At 46.0% G+C, this 22,864-nt stretch overlaps 3 protein-coding genes across 9 annotated transcripts in view; 2 read left to right on the plus strand and 1 right to left on the minus strand.

Moving 5' to 3' along the window:
• The window catches only part of Nsd3 (nuclear receptor binding SET domain protein 3), a 113,652-nt gene extending 103,266 nt beyond the window's left edge, over positions 1–10,386 (plus strand). For 5 of the 6 annotated variants that reach the window (XM_029532272.1, XM_029532273.1, XM_021219910.2 and 2 more), the window contains 4 exons: positions 257–398; positions 1,848–1,954; positions 3,719–3,920; positions 4,782–10,386. In XM_029532272.1, coding sequence (XP_029388132.1) covers positions 257–398; positions 1,848–1,954; positions 3,719–3,920; positions 4,782–5,023 — 693 coding nt within the window. In that variant the 3' untranslated portion in view covers positions 5,024–10,386. The remainder of the gene's footprint in view (positions 1–256; positions 399–1,847; positions 1,955–3,718; positions 3,921–4,781) is intronic. The other variant, XM_029532275.1, reaches the window with a different exon arrangement.
• Positions 10,387–10,753: 367 nt separating this feature from the next.
• Plpp5 (phospholipid phosphatase 5) lies at positions 10,754–15,287 on the plus strand. Of its 2 annotated transcripts, none has more exons than XM_021219446.2 (7): positions 10,754–10,820; positions 10,936–11,044; positions 11,204–11,294; positions 11,923–11,986; positions 12,396–12,520; positions 13,188–13,358; positions 14,693–15,287. In XM_021219446.2, exons 1-7 carry the CDS (start codon positions 10,759–10,761, stop codon positions 14,851–14,853), a joined length of 783 nt encoding a protein of 260 aa, XP_021075105.1. In that variant the 5' UTR covers positions 10,754–10,758; the 3' UTR covers positions 14,854–15,287. The 2 variants fall into 2 exon arrangements, with proteins under 2 accessions (XP_021075105.1, XP_021075106.1); XM_021219447.2 differs by lacking the exon at positions 14,693–15,287 and adding an exon at positions 13,807–14,193.
• A 1,839-nt stretch (positions 15,288–17,126) lies between these two features.
• The window catches only part of Ddhd2 (DDHD domain containing 2), a 29,597-nt gene continuing 23,859 nt past the window's right edge, over positions 17,127–22,864 (minus strand). Inside the window, exons 17-18 of the mRNA XM_021219197.2 lie at positions 18,269–18,376; positions 17,127–17,957 (exon numbers count right to left, since the gene is read on the minus strand). Of these exons, the coding sequence (XP_021074856.1) occupies positions 18,295–18,376 (82 nt within the window). The 3' untranslated portion in view covers positions 17,127–17,957; positions 18,269–18,294. The remainder of the gene's footprint in view (positions 17,958–18,268; positions 18,377–22,864) is intronic.

Below are 22,864 nucleotides of genomic sequence, written 5' to 3' on the forward strand. Positions count from 1 at the left end.
AGAGAGAGAGAGAGAGAGAGAGAGAGAGAGAGAGAGAAAGAGAAACTTAAAAAAAAAAAAACAAAACCCTAAGGTCCTCAAATGGAGAATGTGGTAACTCCATAGAGGAGTGTCTGCAGTGTTTTTAGAGCTGACAGTTGACACACCAGCTGATGACAAATGATACTGTCTTGTGTTCCCTAACTGGATGTTTCTAAATGGGCTTGTATTCAGTTTATGTCAAAGTACCCCCCACTTCTTTTTTTTCTTTCTGAAGGACCGTATAATTGATGCTGGACCAAAGGGAAATTATTCTCGTTTCATGAACCACAGTTGTAATCCAAACTGTGAGACACAGAAATGGACCGTAAATGGAGATGTTCGAGTCGGACTGTTTGCTCTTTGTGACATTCCTGCAGGTAAAGGGGTGACTTGCTGCCGGGGTCCCTCCATGCGAGGGGGGGCAGGGGGGAGCCTGTCTTAAAGGCCGGGCCCCGAGTGTTTATTCAGATCAGACAACTGGGTGTTACTTGCCAGTGTGGTAAAACTACATCTGAAGAGAAAACCTGTCGAGCCTTTATGCAGAAGAGGACATGGTAGGGTCTGCCACAGTGCAGTACCTCAGTGCAGACATGTCACTTCCCAAAATAGTGCTGTCTGCAGAATAGAACTAGATGGCCTAGCTCTTTGTGCTTTTAAAACATATTAAAGGTCATCAGCTCACGGAGGCTGGAGAGGCGGCTCAGCGGTTACGGGTCTATACTTGTTTTGCAGGGGCCCGAGAGCAATGCCCAGCATGCATGTGGGGTAGCGCACGACCACCTGTACTGCAGCTGCAGGGGTCAGAGCCCTCCTTCTCACACCTTCTCACACATACACATAAATACACGTAATTACATACATACATACATACACACACACACACGTAATTACAAACAGTACAAGTAAATCTTTTTTTTTTAAAAAAAGCAATTTGCTGTACCCATACCAGCTGGTTTCTTTCTCTTTTCATCTTCAGCTCTGAAGATCATTCTGTTTCAGGTTAGACTTGAGGAGCCTCGGAGCCACGGTTTCTGCTCTCCTCTCCTCCCGCCGAGCATGTCAGCAGAACCAGCTAGTTTTCCAACTTTAGGGACTTGGTAAGGGTGGCTCAGCAGCTAGGGCACTCGGTGAAAGGCTGCTCTGCACAGGTGTGGTGAGCTACAGTTGTGAGTGCGTTTTGGTTCGCAGTGGAAGGCGTTCCTAACACTGACACCACAGCAGTGTCACTTAGAAACTAGAGCTTAGCTGTAGAGAGAGGGCGAGGCTAGATGCCCTTTTTTATTTTTTAATTTATTTATTTTCTGTATGTGAGTACACCGTGTAGTCTTCAGACACACCAGAGGAGGGCATCAGAGCCCATCATGGTTGTGAGCCACCATGTGGTTGCTGGGAATTGAACTCAGGACCTTTGGAAGAGCAGTCAGTGCTCTTAACCACTGAGCCACCTCTCCAGCCCTAAAAGCCCTTCTTGGCCATAGGTCCCATGCCCAGAACTCTTATTTCACTGTTTTCGCCACTTTTTGCTGAAGGGTAGGTATTCTCTTTTTAGAACATCTTCCTGTCGATGGGCAGGGATTGTTGACCACAAGGCCCCTCTCTATCATTGCTTTTAGTGAGGACAGGCGGGGACTTCTAGGCTCTCCTCTGCCATGGGATCTGAATCCAGCTCACATTGTCAGGCTTTCGTGGCAAGCGCTTTCACCCCAAGCCACCTTGCCAGCCTGGGACAAGTCTTTTTCTCAGAACCGTGAGTCTACGTGAAAGTGTCTGGCAGTGTTTCTCCCTCCTGACGTCACTGTGAATAATTTGTTTCTCCGGTGTTTCAGGGATGGAGTTAACGTTTAACTATAACTTGGATTGTCTGGGCAATGGCAGGACGGTGTGCCACTGCGGCGCAGACAACTGCAGTGGATTTCTAGGAGTGCGGCCAAAGGTCAGTTGTACAGGGCGCTTCACCCAGGGCAGGAAAGGACTGTGTGCTACAGGCGTTAGTTAGCTTTTGACCTGCTTTTCTTTGTTCCAGAATTCCCGCTGCTCCCTCAGTTCTGTGGTGAGGTGGGTGGTTTTGAGATAGATCTCTTGGAGCACAGGCTGGCCTTGAACTCTATTGTTCCTGAGGATGACTTGAATTCCTGACTCTTCTACCCTCACTCCCCAAACCCTGGATTCTAGGCGGAGGCCACCACACCCAACATGCTATTCTCTTTCTAATGAAGCTTGTTTTAGTAAGGTCTGATAGGCTCTGAAATGTATAAAACCCACTGAATTATATACTTTTAAATGGTGACTGTTCCCTGGGTGTGGTGATGCAAATCCTAGCCCTTGAGAGAAAGAAGATTAGTATTAATTCCAGGATAGCCAAAAAAGGAGAAAAACCCTGCAGAAACACAAAGGTATATGTTGTGGTATGTGAATTATAGGTCACTGGGGGAAACCTCAGGCATTAAAGTGTCATTGTCTTTAAAAACTCCATAGCAGCAATGACAATCACTGCGCTGCCATCGTGCCCTGGAAGTCCAGGTGCTAGGCAGGAGTGGCTCCAGTCTAATGGCTCAGTGCTAAGGAGCACGCGCCCCTCTAGAGGACCCAAGCAAGCTCAGTTCCCAGCATCCACGTCAGACAGCTTACAACCCTCTGTGACTGCAGCCCACGGACTGGGTTCTTCCTGCCTCTGTGAGCAGCTGCATGTACCTGCACAGACTCATACTACAGAGCAACTCATTAAAGATCATTGAACTTTTACATGCTTATCTAAAATGTTTCACTGTGAGAGCACACAATGTGGGCCCAGGCACATCTGTCTGTCCCTGTGAGGGACAGCTGTGGTGCTGGTGGGCAAAGCCCCTGGGCGGATCTGGAAAACAACCTGGATCTGGAGAAATGGTTGCCTTGTACCTGGGGCTGGTGGTGAGGGGGTGTTTATGTTCACTAAGGAGGATCGCACAGAGAGGTCAGGAGCCCGCTGCTGCCTGTGCCGCTTTCCAGGGCCCCATGTGAGGGCGTAGTGCAGCCAGAACACCGGTTCTAGACGACCACATTCTCGTAGGCCTCTGGGGTAATTTCATCATGAAATCCACCAGTGATGTGCAGATGACAAAAGCCAGGCACAGTGGACACCAGCGGAGCCCCAGAGCTGACCACATGGCAGCTTTCCCTGGCAGACTTCTAACCCCTGAATAGAAGCGCGTGGCATCACAGACGAGGCTCCCCCTGCGGCCTTGCCAGTGGCTGCTGCCCAGTGGCTGCCTAGCCCTTGCCTCCGTACCACATTCCATCATCTGTGACTACTTACAGCTCCTGACTTGGTCTGCGGTCCTGAGTTCACCTTCCCACTTGCTGAAAACACCAGGGCCTTCTTGTTGCTGCTCTTGCTGCGGTCCCAGCCAAGACCAGAGTTAGAGGAGGCTAGGGGACTTGTTTTTCTGACTGATTCATCCAATAAAAATAGATTTACAAAATGAAGGCGAAGATAAGAGAGTACTGTAGTTCTTATCCACTGCCGCCTAGTAGGCAACAGAGTCCCAGCCGAGCGTTGACAGGCTGCTGCACTCACTGTCCTATCCTCTGGGGTCAGCCCCTCTGCTGTCTTTAGGACACATGCAGAGAAGCACAGGTGGGGCGGGGTGATGTGTGCTCCTTCCTGTGCGAAGCGCCATCGTTATCTGATGTTAAAACCGTGGTCTGTCTTTCTTGCCAGTCTGCATGCACATCAGCAGCTGATGAGAAGACAAAAAATGCCAAGTTGAAGAAGAGACGGAAAGTCAAAGTGGAGGCAAAGCAGATCCATGAGGATTATTGTTTCCAGTGTGGGGATGGTGGAGAACTGGTCATGTGTGACAAGAAAGACTGTCCCAAAGCTTACCACCTCCTATGCCTTAACCTGACTCAGCCGCCACACGGTAAGCCAGACCTGCAAGCCCTTCTTCCCTGCTTTCATTTTTACTACTGATTTGGGATACATTGCTGTCTTTAATGCAACTGTGAAATCAGAAACATTTAACAGAACAAACAAAACTACTCATCAGAAATCTGTTTCCATGCAAATGACATATACCTCAGGTGGTATCGAGGACACATTTCTTTTTCTTTTCTTTTCTTTTCTTTTTTTTTTTTTTTTTTTTTTTTTTTTTTTTTTTTTTTTGGTTTTTCGAGACAGGGTTTCTCTGTATAGCCGTGGCTGCTCTGGAACTCACTTTGTAGACCAGGCTGGCCTCGAACTCAGAAATCCGCCTGCCTGTCCGAGTGCTGGGATTAAAGGCGTGTGCCACCACGCCCGGCGAGGGCACATTTCTTATTTATGGTTGCCATGGGTGGTAGTTGGCACCTATGACATTGGGTGTGGGCCAGTTGCTCATATCTGTATGAAAAACAAAACAAAACAAAACAAAACACTACAGGATGGAAGTTTGTTTGGCTGAAGTTTGGAGATGGATGCACCTCGAGAGTCTCTAAGCAAAGCAGGTAGGGTACAAGCCAAGCTCAGTGGTGCCCATCGTTAATCCCAGCACTTGGGAGGCACAGGCCAGTAGAGCTCTGGGTGTTCCAGGCCAGCCTACACTCTGGAGAAAGACCTTGTTTCAAATGGGGTTAATAACACATGCCTTTAATCCTAGCACTTAGGAAATAGGTAGCAGAGCAGCCAGGTTACACAGTGAGACTTTGTCTCCAAAAAGGGGTGGGGGGACCTCTTGGGTTTTTTGCTGGGTAATCAAGAAATAAGCTAACAGATAGTTTCTCTCTCCTCCCCACCCCTGCATTAGGAAAGTGGGAGTGCCCGTGGCATCGGTGTGACGAGTGTGGCAGTGCAGCTGTTTTCTTCTGTGAATTCTGTCCACACTCATTCTGTAAGGCTCATGGAAAAGGGGCTCTGGTGCCCTCTGCACTAGAAGGTCGTCTCTGCTGCTCCAGCCACGACCCCGCATCTCCTGTGTCACCAGAATACTGGAGCAAGATCAGATGTAAATGGGAATCCCAAGAGAGTGGGGAAGAAGTAAAGGAGTGAGCAGGGGTGATCTCCTCCCCCCCACCCCCCACCCCCCGCTGCTCTCAGTAGAAGAGGCGCAGAGAGGCACCTCTCTGCCTTCAGTCTGCCTTGACGGGGATGGGCGCCAGCTCACGCAGGCTAAGGCACTTGCTGGTGTCTGGGTTTTCTATTTTGTTTTGGGGATAATTTTGTGGACAGCAAAATCCCCTTGGTCTCTTCTTGCCTCTCATTGTGCTTCAGTGTCTTTGCAGTCAGCAAAGGGGTGTCCTCGTTTTTTAGAGTTGAGAGAGAGAAAGTTAAAAGAAAGTTTTTACAATGAGTGTAAAGCCTACTGTTATCCTGGGTGATGTAAAGTGAAAGTAGTCATTCCTGTATTTATTTTCATTTTTAGGAATTCTGGGAAGTGTAGTTCAAACAATCTAACCTCCATGAGTGTTCGTGCATGTGCGTGTGCAAGAGCGCGTGACTACCTTTATATACCTCTTTACTGAGCCGTAGATTGGCTGACTTCTCTTTCCTTTTTCACATGCCTTTTCTCGTATCAGAGAAGGCTCTCAGCAAGTATTCAGACTGGCCTCTTGGAAACAAACTCGTTGACAGCGTTTACCTCTGTGGTCTTAAACTGGGGGGGCTTCATGGTGCGCCAACTCTACCTAGAAGTATCTTCAAGGGAAAAGAAATGAGTGCATTCACTCATTGGGATTTTCTGTAACATTTGAGGGATGTGAATGCACAGGGGAATGCTCATTCCTGCTGTCCTGACCACTGGCAAGGGGCTAAAGAAAGATAAGGCACAGACCAAACGTTGGATCATATATGCACCATTTTCCGACCAATTTAATGTAGACTCCAGTCTAACCTGGAATTTAAGGGCATTTTATTTTCTGTCTTTCCCTCTGCCAATCATGTTTTCTTTGCCAGCTGGGTCACTCAGTCATGTTTCCTGGTAAAGCTATATAACGGAATCTGAATTATATTTAATAGACTTTTTCAGTTGATTTCCTAACTTAGGGATGGTGCAAGTGGACAGAAACATCCCTAAATTATATGTGAACAATTTCTACTTAGTATTATGCAATACTTAAGATTATCCCCATTGCATAAGGGGAAGAACTTGCTCTTTCACAGGGTATGTAGGAGCCACAGAGACGCTCCACGTAGAAAGCACTTGAAACCGTCCCCCACAAAGTCAGTGTTTGCAAACATGGCTGTGAGGTTTGAATAGTACAGACCCAAGCATACCAAGGCGTTGGCCCATAGAGTTCACTTGCATCTAGCACTTAGGATATATCTATTCCAGTATTACTTGTGTGAAATCATGTCAGACATGGTAACATTAGACTAAATAAAAGTCTGGCGTTACCATGAAATATGAACTTTTTCAGTGTGTTTCAACTGCTTACTGGAGGTACCCAGTAGAATCTCTTCTCCTCAAGAACCTGTACTTTACTAACGTAGGGCGAGGGATGCTCTATGACACCCTGTAGCTGTGTTAGGTGCATTTGTCCCTTTTTTAGTTTTTTACAAATCAATTCAGACCTCATCTCTGGACAAAAGAGCAATTTTGTGCCTCTTTTTTTTTTTTTTAAATATATATAAATGTGCAATTTATAAGCAACAGACACTACAGTTCCTCTCTAAGCTCCTGAACTGCCATTTACCTAGTGTAGCACTTGTGGTAATTCTGCTGGTTAGACAGGCTCCCGGGAGGAGACAGGATGGTACCCAGCACCCAGTGCAGTCCCTGCGACTGACGAGAAGCACAGCCCGTGCAAACACTAAACTCTCCGCTCTTGAGCAATTATGAAGTTTGATGTCCTTTAAAAAAATAATGTAAGAGTATCTGGGTTTTATCATATTAAATTTTATTTTATACAGACATGATAACATTTTTTAAACTTGTTGATAAGCAACTTCCTTTGATATTCCAAGTGTAACCCTCATGAGAACAATGTCCGATATGAGATTGTATCTTGTTTCCTTTTAACCTCATGCTTTTTAGTATCTGATAACTTTTATAGAGTAAGCCCAGGGTACGTCCTGTATTTATAAGTACCTTACCCTGACCTCTCTCTCTTCTGCTTCTCTGCTATGGCTTGTTTGTTTTTATATCTATAAAAGGACTTTGCACTTTTCAGACCTTTTCTTACTAGATGATTAACAGACTTGTTCCCAGGGGCCTTCCTGCTCCAAGTTTGCCTCTGCAATGCCAGTGCAAGGACGCCTGCCTGTGCCATTGCGGCCTGGGTCTTAGAACTGAAGGTTAAGAAACAGAACATTGGCTGACTGGTGTAAGTCGATGTACACCGTCGTTTCCTGTCCTGTGTCAGTGACATTCCAGAAGGCACTGTCGTACTCAGAGTCCGAAGCTCGGTGTTAGCTTTTCAGTATGATTTTGGTATACAGCATTTGTGGTTGATTTTATTCAGCCCAGAAATAAAGGACTCAAAGCAGCATGGGATACCAGTGGTATTTCCTAACCTCAGGAGGAAGATGAGAATTCTGATTATCAGCATAAAGCTTTAGAAATTGGGCTGGAAAGAGATGATAGCATGAGGCCACCACAGGCGCTGGGCCTTGCCGGCGACGCTGGGCTGCCTGTGTCTGGCCAAGCAGGACGGGGCCAGTGCTCGTCACTGCCAGTGTACTGCAATAGCCTCTGGTTTCAGTCTCGAGTCAGGGTGGGGATCAGAGTGGAGTGGGTTTATCTTCACTTTTGCTCCAGACCCTACCTACTCTATTTTAATTCTCAAAACTTACCTTTCCTAAGCTGTAGAATAGACTGAGTTTTCTGTGTGTTATATAAATAACATATATATATATATATATAAATATAAAATGTTTTATATATATAAGTGGGGTGTGTGTGTGTGTGTATGTGTGTGTATGGGTGTGTATACACATACATACTGAGTTAGGAAGTATTTGAAACTAAAGAGATAATAAGGGCCAGCAGCCCACCGCTTCTGTCAGTGTCTCCCGCTGCAGTGTTTTCGGAAGTGTGTGTAAACGATATGGTCTGAGATACTGAGGGTGCGTCTGCTCATATGAAATACTTGACTGGACTGCTAGGCAGCTTTTATGTAGTGGATTCTTTTTTGAGAACTTTCTTACAGGATATGATCTGTTTGGGTCAAAGCCAGACTACAGTTTGAAGTCCTCCAGTTACCTGTTCAGAACATAGACCCGGCTCTCCAGGAGCTGATCTTGTCAAAACAACACTCCTCTTGCAGCCCCTCCCCACGGAGCTAAGATGCTGCCAGCCACGTGCCATGCCCTAATGGGAGAGGGAGACAAATTGCCTCTGTCTCCCTAAGCGTGAGCAGCTTGTGGTCTTTATGTTTCTCAAGGCCCTAATTCATTTCTAGACTTGAATTGCTTTGCACGTGGCTGTAGCATCTGACCACCTCCGACTCTGCCAGGCTGCTAAGGGCAGCGTGGGAAGTGATCAGATGGCAAGGTCCTGCGGGAAGGACCGCCCACACTTGGTCTCTGCTTATTTGTAACAGAATGGTTGGCTACAGAAAGGTCTGGTCCCTCCTCAGATGGACAAAGGAATAAATGTAGACAGCCTTGCAGTGGATTATTGTATGAACTGAAATGTCACCAGTTTTTACCTTGGGTAGGGTACTGGGAACGTGGGGAGAAAGGGAGGGAAAGGTACAATGTAGTTCCCGTAACACTGAGACCTCCGCCCCATTTGAATTCAGGCTCATCAAGTACTTGGGACTTCAGATTCTCATTTTATATTTTACAGTTTTAAAATTAAGACATGGAAAGCATCATTTTGTATACTGTCAGATTTGCAGTCCTCCCGACGGGAGCACAGGCATCTTAGATTTGTTGGCACCTTTGAGGACAGGGCTCGTGCATGCGATAGCAGCAGGTTGAGAAATGATTTGCCTGTGTCTTTGTTTTGCCTTTTTCTCCTTCCCTTGCCTCATCCCTGAGTAGCTCTTCTTTCTGTTTAGCATATGCTTGTGTGTGGGAGAGGGCTGCACTTATGTTAGACTCCTAAAATGCTATGTATAACCTTTGTTTCAAAAACCCATTTCCACTGGGCATGGTTGTACATGCCTTTAATCCTAGCACTCCAGAAGCAGAGGCAGGCAGATCTCTGGGAGTTCAAGGCCTACCTAGTGACTTCCCAGCCAGCCAGGGCTATGTAGAGAGACCCTGTCTCAAAAAGGGTGGGGGGGATCAATTGTTTGGCTTTTGTCAATCCATTGCAAAAGTGGCAGATGTGAGCACTTGTATTTGTGTATGGGGGAGGGGGGAGAAAAGTGTTGCTTGTCCTCCAGTAGACTCTGAAAGTCATTGACATGTAAGTTCAAGGGAAATAGAAGTTGCCAAAGTCAGTATTTGGTCCTTGGTTTTCTTGTGACTTCACTGCGTCTGCTAAGGGACGAGAAGCCTTCCTTACCCGTTGACTGATCCTTGCTCTGTGCTCTGTGCAGATGGCTTTCAAGGATATGCCATTTTGCCTCAACAAGGTATTCTTGTCAGTTAAAGGGAATGAGGAAAATTAAACTTTGTTATCCATTAACATCTTATTTTTTGTACCCTATGGTAACTAACTGTATTGCCGCTAATAACCAAGTTGCTAACTGATTACAGCTGGCTAAAAAGACCTTTTTATATACAAAGATTTGTGTATTTTCAACTGCTATGGCAAATTCATTTGTGTCCATTTGAATATTACACAATAAACAAATACCTGCAGATCCCACCCTCACTTTGTGTTCTTTGAATAAAGTTCTTGATAGATTGTTTACATCTGTATTTACCTGTAATGAACTCTGTAGACCTGTCAACAAATATCAAAGTGTCAACATCCATTACTCAGTCTCTAGTTTCTGTGATTTGGAGCTCCTAACACTAAGGGATTAGTGTTAATTTTCCCCAGGGGTATTCTACTAGGGCATTACTGTTTAATGACTTCAAAATATATTTTAAGGATTTTGTTTATTGACCAATGTCTTATTGCAAAGTATGAGCCTACCAGTCTTGGTTAACCTGTACATAGCTGTTAACTAGTGTAGTGTATGTGAGATTGCCTGTAACATTTGAGCTTCTTACTGATGTGTGCTGGTGGGACAGTTTTTGTACATTGTATTTGCTGGAATCCTGCCTTTTTAGTCTTACAGATACTTTAGAATTCAAATGTTTTCTGCTTCTGTAAGAATGTGGGAAAGCTTTTAATGGCATTCCCTTGGTTTCAGGTCTTGCTTGAGGTCGGCTTTAATAAATTGTCCTGTATGGTCTACTTAAGAATATGGGCTGGTTCTTTACCTGTAATTTCATGGTACAGTTTACTGGGAAATGAGACACAAAAATACATCCACTCACCTTCAGCCCAGTTTTTTCCCTTCGAAATGCTCCTAAGGCATAGTTTCTTTAAAGTGGGTTTTCTGGTTTGCTTTTGTAGAGGAAGCATCCCTGGAGAATGGCGATGCTTTTCTGGTCCTATAAGCTGATCTGGGTGGTTAGTGAAGGACACATTGCTTTGAGACCCAAAGGTGACCTGCTGGTTGGACAGCAGTCAGGTCATGCAGGTCAACCAGAGGACAGTGCCCTTGTTATCTGCTAGGTGGTACTCAGAACACAACAAATGAGCTCTGAATTTCCTGTTTCCCGGAGGCCCCACTGGTTGTCTGTCCCCCCGGAGTTCGCTAGGTGGCGCTGGACGTCGGGCGGGCGGAACCACGGCGCGCCGGAGCCACGTCAGCGTCTGATCCGCGCGTGTGGCGGGGATGGGGACGGCGGCCCTGGGAGCCGAGCTGGGCGTGCGGGTCCTGCTCTTTGTGGCCTTCCTGTAAGGATCTGCCAACGCTCCCAGACGTCCCTGGGTGCTCGCACTTCCTAAGCGGCTCGGGGCGGCAGGTCCTTCCGCCGAAGTAGCCTGTCAATCTTCCCCGTTTCCTCCCCAGGGTGACCGAGCTGCTCCCTCCCTTCCAGCGGCGGATCCAGCCCGAGGAGCTGTGGCTCTACCGGAACCCGTACGTGGAGGCGGAATACTTCCCCACCGGCCGCATGTTTGTGCGTGAGCTGCCCTCCCGCCCTCCTCCCCGCCTTGAGTTCCAGGGCTAGGGCAGGGCGTCTGGTGGGCTCGCCGAGCCCCGATCTTGGCTAGTGCACGGCAGCTGGTGCTTCAGGCCAGGAGGGACATGGTTTTACCGACCCTGTGCTCTCCTTCAGGTCATTGCCTTTCTCACTCCACTGTCCCTGATCTTCCTCGCCAAGTTTCTGAGGAAAGCTGACGCTACGGACAGCAAGCAAGCCTGCCTCGGTAAGTCGCCCTTCCAGTTGTCCCTGTCTTAGGGTTGGCAAGTAGCTATGGGGTTCAGCCACTCTGTACCCCTAAAGTAGGTCCTCTTACCCCACCCATTACCCCATGAGGCCAAAAAGCAGTAGTACTGTTGAGGACGTGCTTATTAACACAGGCATCACACAGGTGCTCCTTATTTTTGTTTTCTTTTTTCTTTTTTTAATCTTTTTTCCTTCTTTCTTTCTTTTTTTTTTTTCCAGACAGGGTTTCTCTGTATAGCCCTGGCTGTCCTGGAACTCACTCTGTAGACCAGGCTGGCCTCGAACTCAGAAATCCGCCTGCCTCTGCCTCCCAANTGCTGGGATTAAAGGGGTGCGCCACCATTGCCCAGCCATGTGTTCCTTACTAACACTGGCAGCATACAGGTGTTCCTTAGTGACACAGGCGCCACACAGGTGTTCCTTAGTGACACGGGAGCCACACAGGTGTTCCTAAGTGCTCTGCTTCTCTGCCCCAAGGCCGTTTGGGTTTCCGGCTTTTATGCTCGATTCTGGTTGGGTTCTACCTCAAAGCAACGAAGGCTCTACTCATGAGGTGGTGGCGTACTCTTCCCCAAGCAGATGGCACTAACGGCTTCTTTGCATTCCAGCTGCCAGCCTTGCCCTAGCTCTGAATGGTGTCTTTACCAACATAATCAAGCTGATAGTGGGCAGGTAAGTGAGAGACCTCGGCATTCAATCCTCCCTGAGCCTCCACCATATTCTCAAGCAGTGTTTACCGGGATTCTCAGACTAGTCTCCTGCCTCACCAGAACTCGCTCTCCCTGCCCTCTGCCTGTTCTAAGTGTACCTGGTCTTCATCCTGTCCTGAGCATTTCCCACAGCGACAGCCTTTTATGTACCTAAAGCTGCTCTCTTGTATACAATCTCCAGCATACAATCATATGCTAGAGACTTTCTTAAACATCGGCCACGTGACTAAAGCCTTTTTCTCAGTATAAACACTAATCTAACCCCATTACATTATTTTACCTATGACATTAGTGGTCAGTGGTCAACAGATTATTGACACCTACTGTTACTGAAAAATACTTCCTGAGAGAGTAAATTCTATTTCTTCCAGGCCACGCCCAGATTTCTTCTACCGCTGCTTCCCCGATGGGCTGGCCCATTCTGATCTGACATGCACCGGGGACAAGGATGTGGTGAACGAGGGCCGAAAGAGCTTCCCCAGTGGACATTCTTCCTGTATGAGTTTCATGTGAACTACTTCAATACTTACATGTCCGTGTTCCGCTCGTGTGTGTGTGTGTGTGTGTGTGTGTGTGTGTGTGTGTGTGTGTGTGTGCGCGCGCGCGCGCGCGCGCGCGCATACCGTAGGGGCGGGAAGAAGGCGTGTGATCCCCTGGAGGAGGTGGGGTCAGAGTACCTTGTGAGTGCTGGGAACTGAACCAAGGTCTTCTCAAAAGCTAACAGCTGCTCCTGCTCCTCCAGCTCCGATGCCTACTTTAAGTAGTTACATTTAACCTGCAAAGCTTTGGAGGAATGAACCATCTCTTACTAGTCATTAAAAAAAAACCCTCTTTATCCCAGAGCTATACTTGTGAGGGGCTGCCGAGCCTTTTACATTGTTACCTTTATAGCTCCCAGGAACCTAGCATGGTGTAGTCTATTATTTTTGTGATTCCCACTTAGAGATGAGAAGTCTACACAGCACGGTCCACAGTAATAACTTTTATTCCAGAAACTACTGTTACTTAAAATACTAACCTGGGACAGAAAATACAGTCCTTCAATTTTTTTTTTTTCCCCTTTCACTGTAATCAGGAGGTGTAAGCCCTGCTCTTGCTCCCTGCCCTGTCTGGAGTGTTGGGGATCCCACGGGACACACAACTCACAGGTCTTCCCTTTCTAGTTGCATTTGCTGGTCTGGCCTTTGCTTCCTTCTACCTGGCAGGGAAGTTACACTGCTTCACGCCACAAGGCCGAGGCAAGTCCTGGAGGCTCTGTGCCTTTCTGTCACCTTTACTCTTTGCAGCCGTGATTGCACTTTCCCGCACGTGTGACTATAAGCACCACTGGCAAGGTAAGCAGGGCTTTTTTTTTATTTATGCCACAGGAATTTGTGCTTTGCTTGTTCTAACTGGAGACTGGCAGAGGGGTGGCTTGCTAAGCATCAGCTGAATGAAGGAGCAATCCAGGAGGTGGGCACAGCCTGTGGATTGTACTGTGTGTGCATCTGCAGCCACAGAGGACACAGGGTTTGGCCAGTGAGGTGGCTCAGAGTTAAAGGCACTTGATGCACAAGCCAGGCAGCCTGTGTTTGATCCCTGGAACACATGAGTGGGTAGAGAAAGGAAGGAAGGATTCCAGAATTCTCCTCTCACCTCCACACAGATCCCTCTCCACTCCCAAAACACATTCTTTTTAAAATTAATGTGTATATGGTATATATACACATGTATGCAGGTGCATGTCCCCAATCATGGGGGAAACAAGTGCCAGGAATCCTTTCCGCCCTCCCCAGCACAGAGGCTGGCACAAGGGCATGCACAGACGCTCTCAGCTTTTTATGTGGGTGCTGGGGATTTGAACCCAAGTCTTCATGTTGATGCAAGTAAGTGCTCTTACCTGCTCAGCCAGCTCCTCAGCTGTCAACTGTTAACATACCCCTACTCCACCAGACAGGGTTTCACTAGTTAGCTCTGGATGGCCCTGGAACTTGCTATGCAGACCAAGCTGGTCTCAAACTCACAGAATTACAGCAGCCTCTGTCTGTTGGGTGCTAGGATAAAAGGTGCACATCACCAGGCCTCAGCTCCCTTTATTTTTAAGACAGGGCATTGCCTCTAGCCAAGCCTAGACAGAAACAGGCTTCTGTCTCGGTTTCCCAAATGCTGGGATCATAACTGTGTGCCACCATTCCTAGACAGAATTTTTTTATTATTATTTTATGTATGTGAGTACACTGTAGCTGTCTTCAGACGAGCCAGGAGAGGGCATCAGACCCCATTACAGACGGTTGTGAGCCACCATGTGGTTGCTGAGAATTGAATGCAGGGCCTCTCTCTGGCAGTCAGTGCTCTCAACCGCTGAGCCATCTGACCAGCCCCAGAATTCTTGAAATAGTGAAAGTAAGTCGATGACTAGAGTCAAAAACGCTTGTTATCCTTTGTTTAAAAATGCTAGGTCAGTCCATGCTGATTTAACTGAGGGTGTTGATTTGATGTTTAGAGAACAATCTGACTAATAATTCTGTAACTGTATGATAAAATCAAGTCACTCTAAAGAAACTAATAGCATAGGTTCAGGGCTCTTTGTTTTAGCCACTACAGGCAGAGTGACTGGGAGGGCCTCGTCCTCTGTAACTGTGGAGCATCCAGCATTGTTTTAAAGGGGGGTGTTATTTTCTCTCTTCAGATGTGCTAGTTGGCTCCATGATTGGAATGGCATTTGCCTACATCTGCTACAGGCAGTACTATCCCCCTCTGACTGACGTAGAGTGCCATAAACCACTTCAGGACAAGCACAAACTTCCATCCTCACAGAGTCCCAGGGAGTTGCACCATTTGGATATTTAGCTGAATCTACCTCAGTGGAGAACAAGCAGATCAACCCTCCTAACTGGGCAGCACGCACAAGCCAAGGATCTCTGGCTTGACCTCTTCAGGGTCAAAGTGAGGACACAGCCACACTGTACTTAACCTCCACAGGGCTGTGCATTTGCCCCACTTCCAAGGCTAGACCCTGAGGTCTCAGTGCTTGGCCTGGCACAGCTCTGTTGGGACTTCTCTCACTAGGTTAATGAATCTGATCCATAGGATTGCTATTCCAAGATCTAGTGTCTACATTGATTAACTGTCACTCCAGAAGAAACCTTTCCACAAAGGAAGCTTTTCGTGACCCCATTTACCAATCTCTGTCCTTTATAAATCAGGGCAACACTAGCCAAACTTTGATTCTGCTTCCTTTTTGTGGTAACATTCCATTAAGCCTTAAATAATAAAACATCCAATTTTGGCTTTTTTTTTTTTTTTTTTTTTTTTTTTTTTTTTTTTACTTTTTACTACATTAGGAAAGAAAAATTAGGGCTATTATCTAGAAAATAAATGTATGGAACAACTAGAGGCTATCACCAGAACTTGATATGGAGGACCAACTGACAGCTACCATTTCTTTATTGTTATTATACTTTAAATAAAAGTCTCTCATATCTTTCTTCCTATAACATACTCTTTTCCTGCCTCTGCCTCCGGAGTGCTAGGACTAAAAGCGTGCCCCAGCACTGCTCAGCTCCGACATAAGCCTGTCCTCAGGAAACCTGGCAGTGAGGCAGAGTGTGCTTGAGGGTTTGTGCTTTATGAGAACCGCTCAGGTCCCATCTGGTGTATGTGACTGCTAGTATCTGTTGTACAAGCTAATACTGCAGATGCTAAAGGACAGGCTCTGTGTTTCTGCATTTGCAGGCACACTCTGAGCTGAAGCTGTCCATGAGAATGCAAACATCAGTCAAGGGAAAAGAGCTTACTATAAGTTATTTGCCTAAAACTTTTGTTTTGAATTTAGTAACATGTAAGAGAAAATGCCTACTATATTGATTTTCCTGATGACAGATAAGACCACATGAATGTAGGCAAATGGTCAATAGTTTTATTTCGGCATTTACTAAAGTCTTAAATATAATCACATATAAAACAAACATTTCAAAAGTGCAAAATATCAGCAAGGTAAGCAGTGCTACTCATCTTGCCTTGCAAACAGTCTCCCACTAACTGTGCTGCCAGAATCACGTACAATATGCTGTTACACTGGAGTTCAGACACAGCCTTGGTCAGGAGACTACACGATACCAAATGACGCAGTGCAGATCCACACCCAGGTCCCTTTCCACCATGCTGCCTTGTATAACAGTCAGCATGGTGATGCCACAAATGGATCATGGTGAGGTGTAAAGACCGGACTGCGGGGAAGGGAAGCAGCCTTTCTCAGTGCAGCAGTTTATCTAGCTCTCCCGGGCCAAGCTGCCCATCTTTGGTCACAAGAACACTCTTGGTTGTGCTGTGGTTTACTCTTAAGTAGTAGTGACTCTGCTAACAAGAGTAAACAAACCTCAAGACATCAATTGACAAAACTTACTTTTTAGTATTTAATGAATACTACTTAATTCTCAGGTATTCTTACTCAAGACATATTGTAGAAAAAATAAAGTATTCCATATACCTGGAACTCCTTAGCCTGCTCGTCCAGTATTACCCATGAGCAGGAAGGCGGGCCGGGCCTGACGTGCCATGTTTGTCTCTCTAATGTCCAGGGCACAATGCTTCCCTCCCTTTGCCTGTCTGTAAAAGGCACTGCCATCTGAGGGTTTCAGGGTATGTTATGTGCAGTGCCTCTGGATACCATGATAGGTTTACAAAAGAAGGAAAAAAATCAAAACACAGCTCGCCTCCTCTGCCACTCGAGACCTGTGGAAATCAGAGGAGCTAATCTACAGAGAATAAAGGACAATCGTGAGGAGGACAAAGATGACAGCACATGCTGAGGAAGGGGAAGACTTAGTGTACAGTCACCCTTCCTCACGATAAATGTGCCTCGAGTTATCCAGATTCAGTTCCCAGTGCACAGCACACATAGCTACTCCTCAGCTCCTGTGGACAGGGATTTCCTTCAGAAGGTGGCCTAACTTGCATGCTCAAATCCATGACTGCCAACTCTAAGTAAACAATTTGATGGTACCTCAGAAAGCAGTGACACAGCTGGGCAGTAGTGGCGCACACCTTTAATCCCAGCACATGAGAGGCAGAGGCAGGCAGATTTCTGAGTTCGAGGCCAGCCTGTTCTACAGAGTGAGTTCCAGGACAGCCAGGGCTGCACAGAGAAACCCTGTCTCGGAAAACCAAAATAAAATAAATAAATAAAAGCTGTGACATTTATGTCACAATACTTCCTTTACTCAAGTGGAAGGAGCAGGTGACTTAAATCGGTGCTACTAAAAGACTTTTACAACATGAACAGCAGGGAAGGCCCATGTAATTTCAGGTTGACCTTCAAAATAAGTATTACCTAGTAATGTCCTCAACTTCACCCCTGGCTTGGAATATGGTATAAAAGAGCAGGCATACTGTTAATCCAACCTTCAGGATTAGAAGCTGAAGCAGTTGTAAGAACACCAACCAGCACCAGTGGTTCCTGCAGTACACCTACATGACAGTGCTCAGAGCAAACTGGATTATTAGTAAGCGTCTGTCTGATCTTCATATCATACAGGAAAGAAAAGCTGGCTCAAAAGCTAGCAGCTCTTCCATAGCCATTTATGCTTAGCCCTCCAGCACAGAGGACACAGAGTGACCGGACCCGAAGCACCTCTACATCGTAACATACTCCCACCAGTGCACTTTCTAAGGGTAAGGAGTAACCCCCCCAACCCCCTAAACAGACTATATTCATTAACAAGGAAGTGCTGCTGTTAAAGCATTAGGATATGTAAACACCCTAGCTACAAAACCTGCTGAGCGTTCATACAGAGCAGCGAGTCACCCCTCGGCTTTCCAGTAGTCTCCAAAGAGGATTCTCTTGGGAAGATCCTGTGGAGTGAGGCAGGCAGCATGCAGGACACAAGGTAGCTGAGAAGGAAGCTGCAGCAACAAGCGTGTGGGTTTTCAGGACAGTCTCCCTCAGTGTCCATCTACGGGAGAGAGGGGGAGAAGGTCAGGATGGTCAACCAGGGGAACTAGCCACCAGAGAAGGCCACAGTCTAATACACTTTCCAGGTTCCTGTCTGGAGGCTGGGTGTGGTAACTTGGGATCCCAAGTACAAGGTAAGATGTACACCATTCCCTTTCTGAGTGGGCTACTGGACACTTCCCGTGAATTTTAACCAGTGCCCTCAAAGTGAGTTTTACCCAGATCTCGGGGATGTAGACAGATTTGTTCAAAGAGCTCGAGATTCCAGTGTTCCTTAATACATGTAAACACTTCACTGCATTAAAAACGTACATTAAGCAGTCACAGACGGGTCACTTTTACTGTAAAGGCTGGTCAAGGAAGATGCCCTGGGTTTGGTAGATCTCTTTGAGGACCAGCAGTACTGTATCTTCAGACTCCCTGTGTAGAGAAAAACTTAAATTGAGAAAAGACAAAACCGTCTGGTATCATATGCTTTTCATGTAATCTATACAAACATCTTAGCTTATTTATTTTTACTACTGTAAAATATGTGCCTTAGAGGTATATTGCTAGTGGTTTGGGAGGCGGTCTGGCAACAGGAAGAGCTGAGTATCCTGGCACCTTCCCCTCATAAAGATCGAAATGACTGACGGAGGCAGGTCTTACTCTGCCCACGGTGTACCTGGAGCTTAGGCTGGCCTTGAGTTCACAGAAGTCCTCCAGGCTCAGCCTCTTCCCTCAGGACTACAAGCATAACCCACTCTTAGCTCCCAGAGACAGTCCTGAAACAACAGGAACAGCTGTCTGCTCATTACCTCCATTTTTAAACTTTTATTTGCTTTTTGGAAAAGGCAGTAAGATTGTATAACCCATGGGCTGGTGAGATGGCTCAGCAGGTAAGAGCACCCGACTGCTCTTCCAAAGGTGCAGAGTTCAAATCCCAGCAACCACATGGTGGCTCACAACCATCCTTAACAAGATCTGACTCCCTCTTCTGGAGTGTCTGAAGACAGCTACAGTGTACTTACATATAATAAATAAATCTTTAAAAAAAAAAAAAAAAAAGATTGTATGACCCACAATTCCCAATGTATCAAGATGGGGGTCAGAGAGAAGGCTCTGCGGCTAGACGGCTGGCTGAGCAAGAATGGAGATCTGAGTCTGGACACAATGCTCACATCAATAGCCGGGCTGCTTAACCTGCTCCTACAGTTAACAGCATAGAGAGGGGCTGAGACTGGAGGATTACTGAGACTTCCTGGCCACTGGCCTAGCTCAGGACGCACTGAGAGACTGTCTCAAAAGAATAAAGAACACTCGAGAGGCAGAGGCAGGCGGATTTCTGAGTTCAAGGCCAGCCTGGTCTAGAGTGAGTTCCAATACAGCCAGGGCTACACAGAGAAACCCTGTTTTGAAAAACAAAAAAAAAAAAAAAAAAAAAGGAATAAAGTAAGAGAATGACAGAGCAGGATACTTAGTGCCCTCTGGCCACCTCGGTGAGCACAGGCATTCATGCACACACATAACCTATACAGGGAGAAAAAAATGTGTGTAATATGCATATTTTACATTTATAACCACTTCCTGGGTTAGAGTTCTTTCCCTCTCATCCTGTCTCTCCTGGACACCAGCCCTGACTCTCACCTTTCTCACTCTGATACCTTCTGCCCCCACCCCCAGCCCCCATCCAGCAACTAGCAAACTTTCACTGCAGAGCCTTGCTACATCCTCTAGAATTTTCACATTTTTTTGAAGACATTTTGCTATGTGACGCTGGCTGGCTTTGAACTTGCACATATCTTCCTGCTCCAGCCTCACAAGTGCTAAAATTATAGACAGATCCAGCTAGCTGTCTTGCCTCAAACTCAGAAAACCTGATTCTCTTGTCTATCTCCCTTCTGAAGCAGTCGAGAGGACCCAATGCCCTCTTCCTGGTCTCCGTGGGCACACTGTATGGCACATGGTGTAAAGACATAAGCAAGCAAAACACCCACACACATAAAATAAATATAGCCAGGCTATGTTGGCACACGCCTTTAATCTCAGCACTCTGTGAGTTCGAGGCCAGCCTGGTCTACATAGTTCCAGACAGCCAGGACTACATAGAAAAACCCTGTCTTGACCCCCCCCCCCTCAAAAAAAATACCCCACAAAACTTTAAAGACAGAAAGAAAAAAATCAGTTCAAATTATTCCAAAACAACATAAGAAAATGAAGTAACTAACCATTTTTTTAAAAGTCATTATTAACCAAAAGAAGACCAAAAATGAGACTAAAACTAAAAAAAAATATCCCTCACAAGTAGGGGACACAAAAAACTTCAGCAGAACATTAATAGTAGTTCACTCGCACAGAATAACCTGCCACACACAGGACACAGCAGGGAGCCACAGCTTGGGTCTCCACTGAACACCAATCAGGAAGGAGCTCAATCAGTGACAATACCACAGGAGCTTTGTGCATTTGCCTACCCGGTAAGCAAAGAGAAACTGGGTAAAAAAGATTAGAACCAACATTCTCAAAACTATGAAAGTTAGTCTTAGAACAATTTTAGATGTCTACATAGTAAGGTCCCATATGAGAAAAAAAAATCTTGAATGTCTCTATTTTTAAAAAAAAAAAGGCTCTGGACTGGTGAGATGGCTCAGTGGGTAAGAGCACTGCCTGCTCTTCCAGAGGACCCAACTTCAATACCCAGCACCTATATGGCGGCTCACAACTGTTTGTGGCTCCAGTTCTAGGTGATTTGGCACCCTTGTACACACACATGCAAGCAAAACATCAATGCATATAAAATAAATAAGTTACTTTTTTAAAAAAGGCTCAATAAGAACAAGATTTTTGTTTTCATTTGTTTGGGGCATTTTTTGTTTCTTTTTGTTTTATTTTTAGACAAGATGGCAAGGGATAGCTCTGGCTGGACTCAAGTTTAGAGGACCAACTGCCTGTTCCTCTTGGTGCTAGGATTGCTGGCAACAAATGTTTGTTTACACACACACACGGGGGGGGGGGGGATTATCTTAACAGCTAACCCTCATGCCCCACAATTCCACATGCAGGTCTCTCAGCTTAACCTTCACAGAGAAGGCCTGGGGATCAAGGCCAAAGTCTGACCTCCAGAGGCCATGTAAAAGCCGTGTGTCCATTGTGCATCTGAAATCGCAGCACTCCTACAGTGAGATGGAAGAGCAGCCAGGATAATCTGCTAGACACTCTCAGGCCAGCCATTCCACAGTATGTGTAGCACAGTGGCACAGGGGAGACCAGGCCTCAGCAAGGTAGAAAGCAAGAACCAACTCCCAAAAGTTGTCCTCTGACCTCTGTGTGTGCCAGAGCACAAGTGCTCACACTCATGCACAGAATAACAAATACTTTTTAAAAGAGAACTTAGGGGCTGGGGAGATGGCTAAGTAGTTAACAGAACTCATTGACTGCTCTTCCTGAGGTCCTGAGTTCAATTCCCACATGGTTCAGTACACACACACACACAATCATCATCATCATAATGGATTTTAAAACAACATTTTAAGGACTGGAGAAGATGGCTCAGTGAGTGGTTAAGAGCACTAGCTGCTTTTCCAGAGGCCCTGGGTTCAACTCCCAGCACCCACATGGCAGCTCACAACTAACTCCAATTTCAGGGGAATCTGACCCCCTCACAGAGACATATGCAGGCAAAACAATGCACATAAGTAAAAATAAATAAAAAGGGTTATGGTGGCCTTCACCTTTAAACCAAGGAGGCAGAGGCAGGCAAATCTCTGTAAGTTTGAGGCCAGCCTGTTCTACTCAGTAAGTTCCAGGACAGCCAGGGCTACATAGTGAGACTGTCTCAAAAAAAAAAAAAAAAAAAAAAAAGAGCAAACAAGAAAGATTTCAGAAAGGTAGAATGCTAAATTCTAGTATTGTTGAAATAAAAAACACAACAAAGCCATGACCTGAATCTTTACCCACTGAGTTGGCTGGTGAGTTGTCACCTTGACCGAAGGAAGCCATGAGGAGCAATCCAGGAAGCAGGAAGCCTCTGCTTCAGTTCCTGCCCTGAGTTCTTAACCTGACTTCTCTTGCTCAATGAAGGCGTGTAACCTAAGAGTCGTAAGCTGAAATAAACCTTTACCTCTTCAAGTTGCTTCTGGTCATGAGTTTTATCACTGCACCAGAAACCCTAAGACACCCATTCTATATAAGACCAAAGTTAGAAATGAATCTAAGACTTACATGAAAAAATGAGACTAAAATATCAGAATGGACTATGTATTTTAGGAATGGGGGACAGGAAACATCTAAATATGACACAAGCCAGTGTGGTGACATATGCCTTTAAGCCCAGCACTGGGAGGCACAGACAGGAGGATCTCTGACTTTGAGAACAACCTGGCTTATGGATGGAACTACAGGCCAGCCAAGGCTGGACAGTGAGACTGTCTGAAAAACAAACCCTCCAAAAACTCATAGATCAAGAAATCTGACCAAAAATTTCAACTTAATCCCACAAGTTGTGCTAACTCCCACTTACATGCTATAGAACATGCACACACAAATAGATATAATTAAGTGTTTTTAAAGAAAGCATTTTAAAGAGAACATATTTCAAGGGCATTATTTTCGCTCTTCATAGTGACTTTGTTGGGCTTTAGTGTGACCATATAGAGGACAGTGATAACACCAGAATTACCCCTTATCAGAGTTCCACTGAAAAAATGCCTCAGAACATAAAACAAGGTCACAGCAATCCTCCTGCCCCAGCCTCCAGAATACTGAGATTACAGGCGAGCATCTTTTAAAAATACTTCTCAGGGGCTGGTGAGATGGCTCAGTGGGTAAGAGCACCGACTGCTCTTCCAAAGGTCCAGAGTTCAAATCCCAGCAACCACATGGTGGCTCACAACCATCCGTAACAAGATCTGATGCCCTCTTCTGGAGTGT

Source organism: Mus pahari, chromosome 19 (genome assembly GCF_900095145.1).
Source record: "Mus pahari chromosome 19, PAHARI_EIJ_v1.1, whole genome shotgun sequence".
NCBI lineage: Eukaryota > Metazoa > Chordata > Mammalia > Rodentia > Muridae > Mus > Mus pahari.

Excerpts from the sequence above, each read along its gene's own strand:
- Plpp5 (XM_021219446.2), top strand. The coding sequence starts at position 10,759 with ATGGGGACGGCGGCCCTGGGAGCCGAGCTGGGCGTGCGGGTCCTGCTC. Across the intron at positions 11,987-12,395 it reads ATCAAGCTGATAGTGGGCAG|GCCACGCCCAGATTTCTTCT; the intron begins GTAAGTGAGAGA and ends TATTTCTTCCAG. Across the intron at positions 13,359-14,692 it reads CTATAAGCACCACTGGCAAG|ATGTGCTAGTTGGCTCCATG; the intron begins GTAAGCAGGGCT and ends TTCTCTCTTCAG.